The 12,449-nt window shown below is 42.8% G+C and overlaps 1 protein-coding gene across 2 annotated transcripts in view; it reads right to left on the bottom strand.

The window, feature by feature from the left end:
• The window catches only part of UQCC1 (ubiquinol-cytochrome c reductase complex assembly factor 1), a 46,958-nt gene continuing 34,509 nt past the window's right edge, over nucleotides 1-12,449 (bottom strand). Inside the window, exons 8-10 of one of the 2 annotated variants that reach the window (XR_015277133.1) lie at nucleotides 5,704-5,781; nucleotides 1,609-4,368; nucleotides 1-1,566 (exon numbers count right to left, since the gene is read on the bottom strand). Coding sequence is in view for 1 of the 2 variants with exons in the window: in XM_023940086.2 (XP_023795854.2) it covers nucleotides 1,045-1,179; nucleotides 4,255-4,368; nucleotides 5,704-5,781 (327 nt within the window). In the remaining variant the exon portion in view is untranslated. The remainder of the gene's footprint in view (nucleotides 1,567-1,608; nucleotides 4,369-5,703; nucleotides 5,782-12,449) is intronic. The other variant, XM_023940086.2, reaches the window with a different exon arrangement.

Genomic DNA, 12,449 nt, shown 5'->3' with positions numbered 1-12,449 from the left:
TTTAACCCAGACTGACATTTATTATTGACTCAGATTTTGGACAGGAGAGAAATGAAAACTGTTTTTGCCACTGACCTGGAAACAGCCTGGTGAACCATCCACCCACACAGAGCACCTCAGCCTCTGCTGATTTCATCAGTGCAGCTCCTGCTCCCCTAATTACTGTGTTGGCTCTATTTGCTTACACAGCCATAGAAAGTTTTCACTGGTGTTGAAGGATCTTGCTAAAAAGCCCTGGACTGCTGCTTTGGGGGATGGAGGACGGCAGAGTCCTGTCCCAGGGACACAGCAGGGATGTTCTTTCCATAAAGGAATTCCTAGAGCACAATTCTACAAAGAACATGGAAGTATCAGCAAGGCAGACTGAAACATCAAGTACTGCGGCAGCTTTGAGTGCCAGCCCAGCCACAATTGGGGCTTTAATCTCCCTAAGACAGCTAAAGTCACAGAGGATTGCTGGGGACTGTGCATTATTCTTTGAATTCTATTATCCTTGTGCAACAAAGTGGAGAGTTCCTAAAACGGATTTTCACAGAAAACCCTTCAGAATCTGTTAAAGCAATTCTTAACTCCACTAAAGATGGACCACTCCATCTTGATATCAGGCATTTAAAATATATACTTAGTCTCTAAATATGCAAAGCTCAGGTTTATACTCACAACCTTTCAGGGAGCAGAGGACACCACTGTGTCTCTGAGTAGCAGCTCTTTAAAGGAGGCAAGGGGCAGAAATAGGGTCTCTCTTTTTGAGAGACCTCTATGTCATGGTGAAGACCTGGTTTCCTAAAGGCAGAAGGCAGCTCTGTCCATTTGTCAGCAAGGGCCACTTGGGGCCATAAAAAGGACAGAGGTTCTTAAAACAATGAGCATTTATTTACAGGTGAAGGTTCGGGAGTACGGCTGTCCAGGAGGCTACTGAGGCACCACGGATGGGATAGCTAATGAAATGTTTCACTTCCAACAGCAGACTGTTCTTCCTGACCACACAGGCTCAGCCCTGTCCCACTCCAGGCATGCTCCCCAAGCTGTTCTGGCACGTGGATCTCAGAGTCCTTCGTCGTTGTAAACGGGGGACAGGGGCTTGAGGATGCTGCGGGCGTTGCTCTCCACCAGCGGCCGCCAGCTCACCTCACCTGTGAGCAGCAGGTCCTCCCCACTCAGAGCGTCCAGGTGCTGCACCTGCAAGCACAGCAAGTCACTGACATGTCCCATCGCCCAGCCAGCTCCCTCAGCAGCTACACAAACACTTGTCTTTCCAAAAAGCAAGCACAACAGGGAGATTTCAGCCTACTCTGCCACTTGTGTGAGGTAGACATAAAAAGTTCACTTCTGAGTGTGAAGCGTCATGGAAAGGCCAGGATAAGGATCTGCAGATGCTCTGGAGTTACCTGTGTTAGCTAATGCCTCCTCTGAAGGTTTGGCAACAGGGCAAAGAGGAGCCACGCAAAGCTGCCATGAGTCACTCCATCCTCCTGGTGGTTACTGCAGGGGACACTGCCCAGACCAGCACCCCATGGAGAGCTCCCATCCTGCACACAACCCAGGCTTTAGCTACAGAAAAGCAGCCTGACTAGCAGGGAACACCTGGGGTTTATCACATAAAAGTACATGAGCTGGAAGAGGTGAACATGCAATGAATGCTCGTCCTCACAACAGAAGAAATCCCTGAATGGTTTGGGTTGGAAGTGACCTTAAAGCCCATCCAGTCCCAACCCCTGCCATGGGCAGGGACACTTTCCACTAGACCAGGCTGCTCCAAGCCCTGTCCAGCCTGGCCTTGAACACTTCCAGGGATGGGGCATCCACAACCTCTCTGGGCAAGATAGTTGTGATCTAATGTAATTTTAAGGTGCAATTATGCAAAATTGAAAAAAAAACCAAAAAACCTCTCATCATACAGCAGAGGATCACTGGTCACCCTGGATATGGGAAATGGGGAAAAAAGAAGATAAAAGTCGCTCAAGGATCAGTCAAAGACAAACCCACCACCATTAGCTCAGGAAGGCTGGGAGAGCTGACCAGAGGCACAGTACATGTTGTCCTATCTGTATGTTCTCCTCTGGCATCCAATAACAGCCACTGTTAAAGACAGGATCCACAAGAAACTGTGGGGACAACCTGGTACACAGTGTTACTGGAAACAAGGGATAATTGGACAAGGAGTTTCTCAACAGGGGAATGAATGCACAATGTACCCATGGCCACAGAGGGTCACACTGGAAAGCCACCTAAGCACAATGTCCTGCTCCTGACAGTCACCACCAGCAACCTCTCCAGGAGGAGTTAAATACAGCACACAATGCTCTTTTCCTTGTTCATTTTCCCTCCCTCTCAAAATCTGTTCATTCATGGATTTTTAGTCTGAAATGGTTGTGGATTTAATTGCCCTGTGCAAACTTTTCTTCCAAAACCCTTGCCAGTAGCTTTAGAACCCATGTGCAATTGCAGCACCCAGACCAACTGTGGCAACATTCTGTCCCCACATTTCTGTGTCCCTGAAAGCCTTTCCTTGCTCACCTTTCACATGCCTTCAGGACTTCCCAAAGATGTCCATCATTTTTTTTCCCCATTCCTTTTTTGGGCAGAGGATTCTACTCATTGCTAATAAAGAAGCAGTTTCACTGTCACCCTTAGCACTCCTCTCTGAGCCTTCTTCATTTAATGTTTTATCTGTCCTGGTGGTCAGCACCCAAACCAGAGACATGACTCTTGCTCACAATGGTACCAAAGAGCTAAAACTGGCACCACAGCAATATTTTATCCTCTATTTCTTCCCTAGTAGTTCTGAGAATTTGTTTTATATTTTTTAAACACTATGGAGAGCTGAGCTGACATTTTGATGAAACAACTGTAATCTCAAGGCCTCATTCCTGTGTGGTAACAGTTCAGAGCTCATTGGTACCTATGTAAAGCTGGGAATAATGTTTTCCTCGGGTGCACCATTTGTCTGCAGGAATGACCTGTATGCACAGAACCTGTGCTCATTCCTCCCCAATGTGCCACATTTTCCTGCCTGATCACTCTTTCTTATGCAACTGCATATTGCTTCAGACCTATCCTTTTCTTGAATATTCAGCAGTGCAACAAGTTCCCCATCTGGCAAAAAAATATCCCAAATTACATAATTTTTATATGTGTTTCTCCTCAGCAAACTTTCCTACAGCTTCACCATTGAGAATCAGCAACCTTCAGCATTTAATTAAGACAATCTCTCCCAAGAACTCTCTGGCATTCCCTAAGTGTCCTTAGGAAGTTCAGCCCTTTTTTTCCCTTTTTTGACACACACTTAAGTACTGTCTCTCCATACCTCTATCTGATGCTGAATATGGTATTGGAAACATTACAGAGAATGATGTTGTGGAAGTTCTGGTCTTCAATTTCCTGTCCAACACCCTCTACTTTTCCTCCATAACCTCTTTCACACCTTTTCTTTGGTGATCACATGGACTTTATCCTACCAACATTTCCTAGAGATCTGGTTCACAAACCTCCTCAGGGCTGAGAGGACAAACACTACTCAGTGCTGTCTCCTCCAGGTAATAACTGAAAGAAACAGAAATAATTCTGGAAAGCATACTTGTTTGTTTCTTTTCCTCAAAGGTCACCAAGAGACTTTCAAGCTCTATATGCTGTCTCACTATGAGGAGAACCCCAACTCTTTAATATTAATAACAATTCTACAACAAGTTGCAGGTTATTTTTGGCACACTGTGTCAAGACCCTCCATAGCATGGGTCCAGAAATAGGTGAGCAGGATTGTTTTCAATATTCCATTAATTTCTCTGCAGCCATTTGTCATCAAACTACAGTAATGATCTATTCTCTCTGGTGATCAGGGACAGAGGGAACAGCTGGAGCTGTTCCAGGGAGACTCAGGCTGGATGTCAGGGCAAGGTTCTTCCCCAGAGGTGCTGGCACTGCCCAGGCTCCCCAGGGAATGGGCACGGCCCCGAGGCTGCCAGAGCTCCAGGAGCGTTTGGACAGCGCTGCCAGGGATGCCCAGGGTGGGGTTGTTGGGGGGTCTGGGCAGGGCCAGGGCTGGGCTGGGGGATCCTGGGGGTCTCTCTTAGGTCAGGATATTCCATGACTCTGTAATAAATACCATCCAGTTTTCAGATATTTATCGTCTTCTCCTTAAAAATGACCACTGACTGTCAACATCAGATTTATTTATGAGAAGTGAGTGGCATATGCAAGCAATAAAAGCAAGCTCTCCCCATCCTGAAGCAGAGGCTGAGGAGAGTGGGGCCGTACCTGTTTGCGCACGTACTCCACCAGCAGCTCCAGGTGCCGAGGGTCATCACAGTTCCTGTTAAAAAGGTTTCTCCAAAGAGCTGCTGCCAGAACACGATCATCAGACAAGATTCCCTAAAGGGAAATACAGAGAGGGACTAAAAACTGCACGTGAAGAAGGTCTGAACACAAGACACCCCCATTTGTGTACCTGGCCCCTGGCCACAGCACCTGTCCCAGAGCCCACAGCTGCCATGGGCTCTGCACATGGAAAGGCAGCAACATCACTCTTTCCCAGAATGGAAAAACAGCCCTGGTCTTAAATTAATTTACAGAGCAGCCTGTAACCAATTTTCTGGCAAGTTAATTTGGAAAAAACCTGGGTTAGGGTATTCCTAATGTCAGAGCTGATAACTGCATTTCTGTGTTATGAAATTTTACCATAAAAATGGTGATCTTACAGAGAAGGCATCATCACCTCATGGAAATGCAAGAAACCTACGACACTTTAAAAATAAAAAGTAAAGGATATTTAATCCAGTGTTGCAGAACTGTAGTCTGGAGTTTGATATTTTTCTTTACTTTTTTACTTTTCTTTCCGAATGACAGAGAAATCCTGCTCATCAAGAACTATCTATATTTTTCTGGTTAAATCAAATATTAGCTTTGGTTTATACAAGAACCACATCCATTAATGTTATTTGTCCAAATTCTTTTAAACTTTTATTGTCTTTTTAGATTATGTGGTGGTATCACCACAGGCTCATAACTCCTGTCTTCTGCTGACACATTTGCCAAAGGCAAAAGACTTTAAAATATTCAGTTAAAAATTAAAAAAAGTCAACATTTGTCTTTAATCAAAGCAAACATTTTGTTTTCAAAAAAATTGTCAACAAAGCACAAGCAGACACATCCTGGCTATATTTAAAACAGATTAAACCTTGCAATTGTAACATTGTCCACAATTCTATGAGGTTACATTTACAATGTATTAATAATGCAAATCACTGTGTAAAGAAAATAATATCACAATGTGAATTAGAGCATCTGAAGCGCAATATTCACTAGAGCAAAAAAAATGATGTAATTGTATTTTCCTCTTGAAAGTCCTGCAGACACTTGTGCAGAGTGGTGCTTTTGCCTCCCTGTATTATTATTAGGTACTCCCTATAAATACTCTATAAATCCTCTCTTTGCTTTCAAAGTACAGCTGAGTACAACAGGATTCAGACAGAGGAAAAGACTTTGTGGTGGCCAGGAAGGAATGGTGAAGCAGCAAGAACACCCTACCTTCCACACCCCATGGTTTACATCCATATGCTCTGCGCTGTTTTCTTCCAAGAACTTTCATTCAAGGCTGCTTTCCTAATGTAATATTTCTCCAAAGAAATGGACAGTGAATGTTTCACCCATCTGGACTATTCTGTGTTCAGGAATTTGATGGTCTATTTGTTGTACATTCCCTCTTACCTCATCGTATCCAAACAGAGCTGCATAGAAATTTTCTACCATCCTTTTCAAGTCTTCTTTTAGAACAGTAGAATTAATCTGAAAAACAACCCAGGAAACCATCAGTACAGGCTCTAAGGAAGAGGTGAGGAGAAAATATTCCCACTGAGATTTGGCTGCAAGCAAGAGTAGTCACTCTGGAACTCCCCATGGCACAGCTCTGTTCATTCTGACACAGCTGAGGTTGGTGCTACTCAACACAACTGGCAGGAACATCCCAGCCACCAGCTCTGCCACCAGCTGCAGAAGTGGAGAGAAAATGCTGCTGGGGGAGCGTGAAGCAAGGCTGCTCTTGCAGTGGCAGCACAGACCAAGAGCATGGAGACCCTTCTGTAGCTTAACTATTGAGCAGCTATTCCAGATCTTCATTCATCCATAGAAACTCAAAGGTTTTTCAACTTTTTTTTCCCCCAAAGCACAGACTGCAGGGGTGGATGTGCTACTACAGTGGCAGTACTGGAATGCTAAAGACAGAGACACCACCCTGTCACTGCTCCTCCTGTACTGTCCAGACTGACTCTCAGCCAGCAAGAACATGAATTCTGCCTCTCCAGCATCTCTAGCAGCTCAGACTCACAAGTTTTTGACTATGATTAAACGTCTTTCAGAGTCTATGATGACACAGCAACTTCCCCCATGCTCTAAGTGTGACTCAGTCCAAGTTCCACACTGACCTTTAACTAAATTTAATAACTGCTGAAATATTTGCTGGGTTGGCATGAGAACTGACCCCATGTGAGCTTGAAATGGGACTGGACCAGCTGATGGGTGCAGAGAGATGGCTGAAATGCCTCCTGTGCATCTCCCTCATCCACACTGTCTGTCCCTCTTGCCTCTTCTCATTACCTCTACTGACAAAGTGATGCAGTTCCTCTCCCAAGGGCCCAGCTACACTTTGGTAAAGCTGCTTCTTTGTAGTGACTCCCATGAGGGATCCAAGAGACACAAAGCATTTATTTTCTACAGCTCTCACACACTCCAGAAGTACAAATGGCAAGGCCCATCAGCCCTGCACACCAGCAGGACACTCAGGTGTGACACTGCACTTTACAGAGACAGGATTTACACACAGGAGACACCAGCCCATCACACCCACCACACTGGGAACTTTTTCTCCTGAATTCTCTCTCAGTATCCTTACAAGTATTCACCTTGGCAATTACACAACAGCTTTTCTATCAAAATATGAGTTAGTTTCTGCCAAGTGAACAGATTTCCAGTTCATATACTCTTCCCTTAAACCACTGTCTTTTTTCATCTGTTGGTTTTTATAGCAATGCACATAGTGCAAACACAAGGAAAATTCCTTTTATGTCAGTTACTCATATTTTTCCATTAATATAAACTATTAAAATTCATGCAGATATTTTATAGGCTATCAAGATTTGGAGACTGGTTATTACTGAATGTTTAAAAAAAGAACTAAACATAAGAAATCAGAGGGTTAAATGATGACTGCAACTTCTGTAATGACTTAATTAAATTTTTATTGAGTACATAAACTATGATGTCATTTCTACCCAACCATGCTCAAACCTTCTATGCATGTCAGAGATCGTGGTTTTTCTCAATAGAACATACTTCTAAATAAGCTGCACTTCTACAGCTCTAATAAGGGGGAGCAGGTCTCATGTAACACACTCAATAAATTATCCTTCCATTTTAAACAAACAAATTCCATGAGTTATTATATATTTGCCACGCACTTTTTATGACATAATAAAAATGTTACCTCAAGGATTACTTAACACATACTACAAATGTTACAGCAGGCAACTGCAAGGGGCAAAGAAAACAAATAGTCCCATTACAGAGACAAGTCCTGGACTATACATCCCTGGGGAAGCAGCTTTCCCTACTAAAACCAAAGAGCAGCAGCTTTAAGTTTGCAAGAAACAGATTGATGAAGGAGATAACCAAGTTAAATAAACACAGTAATAAATACATCTTAAAAGACAGTTTCAGATATAAAATCTGAGTTTGAGGATGGAGCCATATTTTAGGCAATGAAATGATATTTAAAGGAATATTGAAGTTTCTGAAGAATACAACTGGCATCAGTCAAGTACAAACACTGAGGGGAAAAAAAATCCTTTATAAATCAAGAATAATGAGCAAATCGAAAGCAGTGTTTGCTGGAAGAGCTTTCTCTTTCAAAGCTTGTACAAGTTCTTACCACTGGCCAGTTTCAGGATCTGGTTGGTCATAATTCTGCTGACTCTTCCACAGTTTGTTATAAAGAAGAAAAACTGCTAGAGAATTCCAAGTCAGTAATTGCTAATAACAAGGAAAAAATCAGTAACATCTGGAGCTCTTCTTGGGACTTTGCCCCTTTGCCTTCCTTGGAATAGCCCAGTGCAGAGCTGTCACTGGACAGATTTATGTGCTGAGTGACATGGGACTGTGTTAGTTCAAAACAAGGAGCCCATTTTTGGTACACATCTCACCTTTACGAGACCTCTGAAACAAGGAAATGTACAGCTAACATTATCTTCCTGCTACAGGTCACAACTCTTTTCTGAAAGGCTCCATGAGCCCACGTTCTGCCTTTGGGACAGCTGCAGCAAGCAGCTGCTGGATTTTCCATGTCACAATGAAGAAACCATCTTCAGCCTCAGGGAGTTCATGTGCATCATCCAACAGCCACGTGCTGAGGGTGACTGTGCAGCAGACAAGTCTCACAGAAGGTTTTGTATTCTAAGAAGATTTCTAGGTTAGTAGGAGCAATGATCTCCTGTACTTGCTGGACACCTAGCAAAAGACCTAACTTGTGGATATGGTATTTAAAGTGAAGGATGCTCTACAATCAGTCCATATCTATGTCCTGTGATGGACCAAGAGCTTCCTCTGGTAATGAATCTCCTCCTCCTCCTCCCCATGTGCTTTGGCTCATGGTGCTGAGTAGGATCAGTGTGCACAGACTGGAAGGTAACGAATGACAGGGCAAGAGGAATGGCTTCAAGTTGTGCCAGGAGAGGTTCAGGTTGGACATGAGGGAAAAGAAATAACATTTCTTTTAAAACATTGGCACAGGCTGCCCAGGGCAGTGATCAGTCACCATCCCTGGTTCAAAAAACGTGTGGATGTGGCAGTTGAGGACGTGGTTTAAAGGTGAACATGAAGGTGGTGTTGCACTGACTGATGGTGACTGGAGGATCTGTTTCCCAATCTTAGCAATTCCATGGACTCTGATGTGCTCTGCCTGCTCAGAGCCATCAGCCCAGGGATAAGGCCAGGTGCCGAGGTGCAGCCCATCCCCTCGGAGCAGGAATGGGATCCCTGGCAGTGTCACTACACACCTGTGTCCTGCCAGTGCTGCCCCAGCTGGGATAGCCACGGGCTGCACTGTCTGAGAGCACTGCAACAGGAGTTGCAGTTTCTTTCTCCTTAGCTTTTGCCAGCATGTGTTGCACCCTTAAGCTACTTTAACACATTAATCCTTCCATAGACTATAAAGCCAGAAGGGGCACTTCTAACTGCCTCATACAAGCACTAGTCATTGAATTCCAGGCAGCAATTCCTCTCTTTAGGCTGTAAGTTATGCTTGAACTAGACTTTTTTATGAAGAGATTTCAGCCAGAAGAAATGATTAGATCATAGAACCTGACCCTCTGCATATCACAGACCATTACATTTCACTAAGTTCCCTCTGTACTAAGCTCACTAAGTTGTGTTTGGCTAAAGCATATCACCCTCACAGTTGAACATGTGTATCTCATTTCATATTTGAATTTTCTGGCTTGGGTTTCCACCCCCTCATTCTCATTACACCACTCCTGCTAGAATAAATAGCCTCTTCTGTACAATGTGTTTGCTCCTGTACCTGTAGACAATGGATGTGTCAGCAGAGTAATCTTTCCAAAACAGGACTGGGCTCTTCCAGGTGCACTGTCACACCACACCAGTAGCACACTCCTGGAGTCATAGAAGTTGCAACAGCAAAGTAGTGGTTTATGCTGATACAGTAAAAACTAATCCATCCCTTGTGCTAAAAAAGTTCCAAAGATCTGAGTGCACTCATCTTGTCATGGCTGAGTCCACTCTGGGGACTCCTGCAGCCCCACTGCCATAAACATCAACCTCTCTCACCGACACTTCTGACTGCTGGAGCACGAATATCAGCAAAAGTTCCTGAAGGAGACACAGGACTGATCTTTCATGGTAAAAAATATCACTCCACAAATATTTAGGCTTTTTTATGCTACTTCTCTCAAGTTGCAACTGGACAGAATTACTTGTAATATGGTTTATGTTATTTATAAATAATACATATGCACTTATAAATGGGGTTTTTGAGTGTTTGCTCAAAACACTGTGTTTAAACACACATGACATTAAATGGGCAAATGCAGCCCTTTTATTTCATCCTAAACCATCACTACAGATTGCAGGACAGTAATTTTGACATGACTGAGACTGTAGCTAGGATCAAAAAGATTAAATTAATAAAAAAAAATATTAGGAAGACTTTTGTAGCAAGGGGCCATAAAGAAAAGCCAGTTCCTTCAGGCACATACTTGTGAAATGACAAAGATATTGAAGAAATTATTTTCCCAATCTTCATTTTTGAGCCTTTTATTAACTGCTCTGCTACTTTGTCTAAAAAGCAGATCACTGCTTGTAATTAGCCACAGCTTGAGTCCTGTATGTCTTAAATAGTATGCTTTAAACATTAACTCTTCTGATAAATTCTCTATTTGTTTTAATTAGAAGTAATTTTGTAATGCACCTCTGTAATCATTAACTTCAGAGAACAATTTTTAAAGCCTTCTTCAATATTCAGTGATAACCTACGCAATATTATTTTAACCTAGACAAAAGCTAAATGTTGGATTGTATCAGAACCAGCTCCTGCCAGAATCTTCAATCCATAAAAACAACCCATTAATGGAAAAAGCTGTGTGTGCTGTACCTTCACAACAATTGTGCAATCATCAGTAAGGCTCCCCAGAACAAGTTTATTCCAAGAAAGACACAGAAAAGCAAGTTTTACAATATCACATACATCTTTCTGTAAAAGCAGATGCTCAATTCTACGTTTCTGCTACGCAGAAAATGAGGTTTGTTCCTATCTTGCAGTTTATTAATTTGGAAGCTCTGCCATGGTAACAGTTACAGATGCAGGGGAGATCACAGTACAATCTGAATTGTATTCAATGGTTTATTTCAAATTCCCGCTTCCCTGCAGAACGTGGCTGGCAGAGCTCACTGACACCCTCTCAAGAGAGGGATCAGGGAAAAGAGTTCAAACTGCTGTGCTCTGTCAAGTTGTGCTGATTCTCTGTAAGGTGAGCAGTTGTCAAGGGATTTTCCTGTAATGCCTCTTGAAAAAGCTAGTTGCTAAAAGCCTAAAGCTAATCACCAATGTGTTTCTGAACACACCAGAATCAGGAATTCAGCCTTTGAAACTGATAAAGGAAATTTCAGAACTAAGTTTGAAAGAAGCACTTGAAGAAAACAGTATAAAGGTAGATAAATCATTAAGGTAAATATTCACCATGAGCACTCAAAGAGATCCTGTAAAGCTTCAGCTCCTCAAGGAGACAAACCTCAGGGACTGTGAGAAAGTGTCATACACCAGAACACTGTCCAGACCAAGGGGCCACCTCCCAGGGTATCTTGTCTTCAACAGCAGCCAGAATCCCCAACCCTACAAGAGCTGATATAGGCTTCCTCCAAGGATTCCCCCAACCAATTTCAACTAAGAATACTTCCCCTTGCTATTTGTTTACAGAGTAATCTCCAAAAGGTCTCTATGTCCACCAGCTTGTCCAGGGAGCTTTCTGCACTCACCACGTGCATCAAAAAGAAGCACCCTGGTCTGCTACGCCCAAGGAGATCCATCTCCTCCTGTGGGTTCCCCCTGAAACTGGCTCCTGCTGGCTTCCTCTGCTGGCCCAGTCTTTCCACAGGATCAGGCAGTGAATACTGATGCTCCATCACCTTCTCACAGCACTCAGGGTTTTGTGAGTCAGAGAATGATCCCAGCATGGTTTGGGTTGGGAAGGACCTTCGAGGCCATCCATTTTTAGCCCCTGCCATGGGTAAGTTCACCTTCCACCAGACCAGGTTGCTCCAAGCCCTGTCTACCCTGGCCTTGGACATTCCCTGTCCATCATATCCCAGGTGCTTTAATCCACCAATAGAGAAAAACTTGCAGTAACTTAATAAAAGTCAAGAGCAACAAAATTCCAGGGATCATAAAGTACTTAACTAAATGTAACATCTCAGTTAACATTACCAGGGCTGCAGAGATAGGAAAGGTAACATCTGTTCTGAAAAGTCTTTCAGCAGAAACAGGCAAGTACAAATTAGTAGCAAATACAGTAAATGAAAATAAAAATTACAGATAATTATGACCAGTGATATTCAGTGTTGATAAAGGTACTAGTAGTAGGTGTTAAAAAAAAAAAAATCCATAAAAGCTGTTTAACAATATGCACACAATTTGGCAGCTACAGTTTGGAAATGGGTCTTTAAGAGAAAAAAATAAGTTCAATAATTCAATAGCGAAGAAAAAGATAAATAAATGTTAGGAATTATTATGAAAGAATATAAACCAAAAGATGAATCCTATTCTGCATAAATCCATAGTGTACTGCATATAAAATGCTGTGCATTATTGTTACCTTTTTATCTCTGAGCAGATCTAAAAGTAGTAGAAAACACACAGGAAAGACCATGATGACACAATGAGACATATAAGG

The sequence above is a fragment of the Cyanistes caeruleus genome, chromosome 16 (assembly GCF_971803275.1).
Source record: "Cyanistes caeruleus chromosome 16, bCyaCae1.hap1.1, whole genome shotgun sequence".
Classification (NCBI taxonomy): domain Eukaryota; kingdom Metazoa; phylum Chordata; class Aves; order Passeriformes; family Paridae; genus Cyanistes; species Cyanistes caeruleus.
The sequence above is the reverse complement of the archived record's forward strand: the minus strand, read 5'-3'. Positions and strand labels throughout refer to the sequence as shown.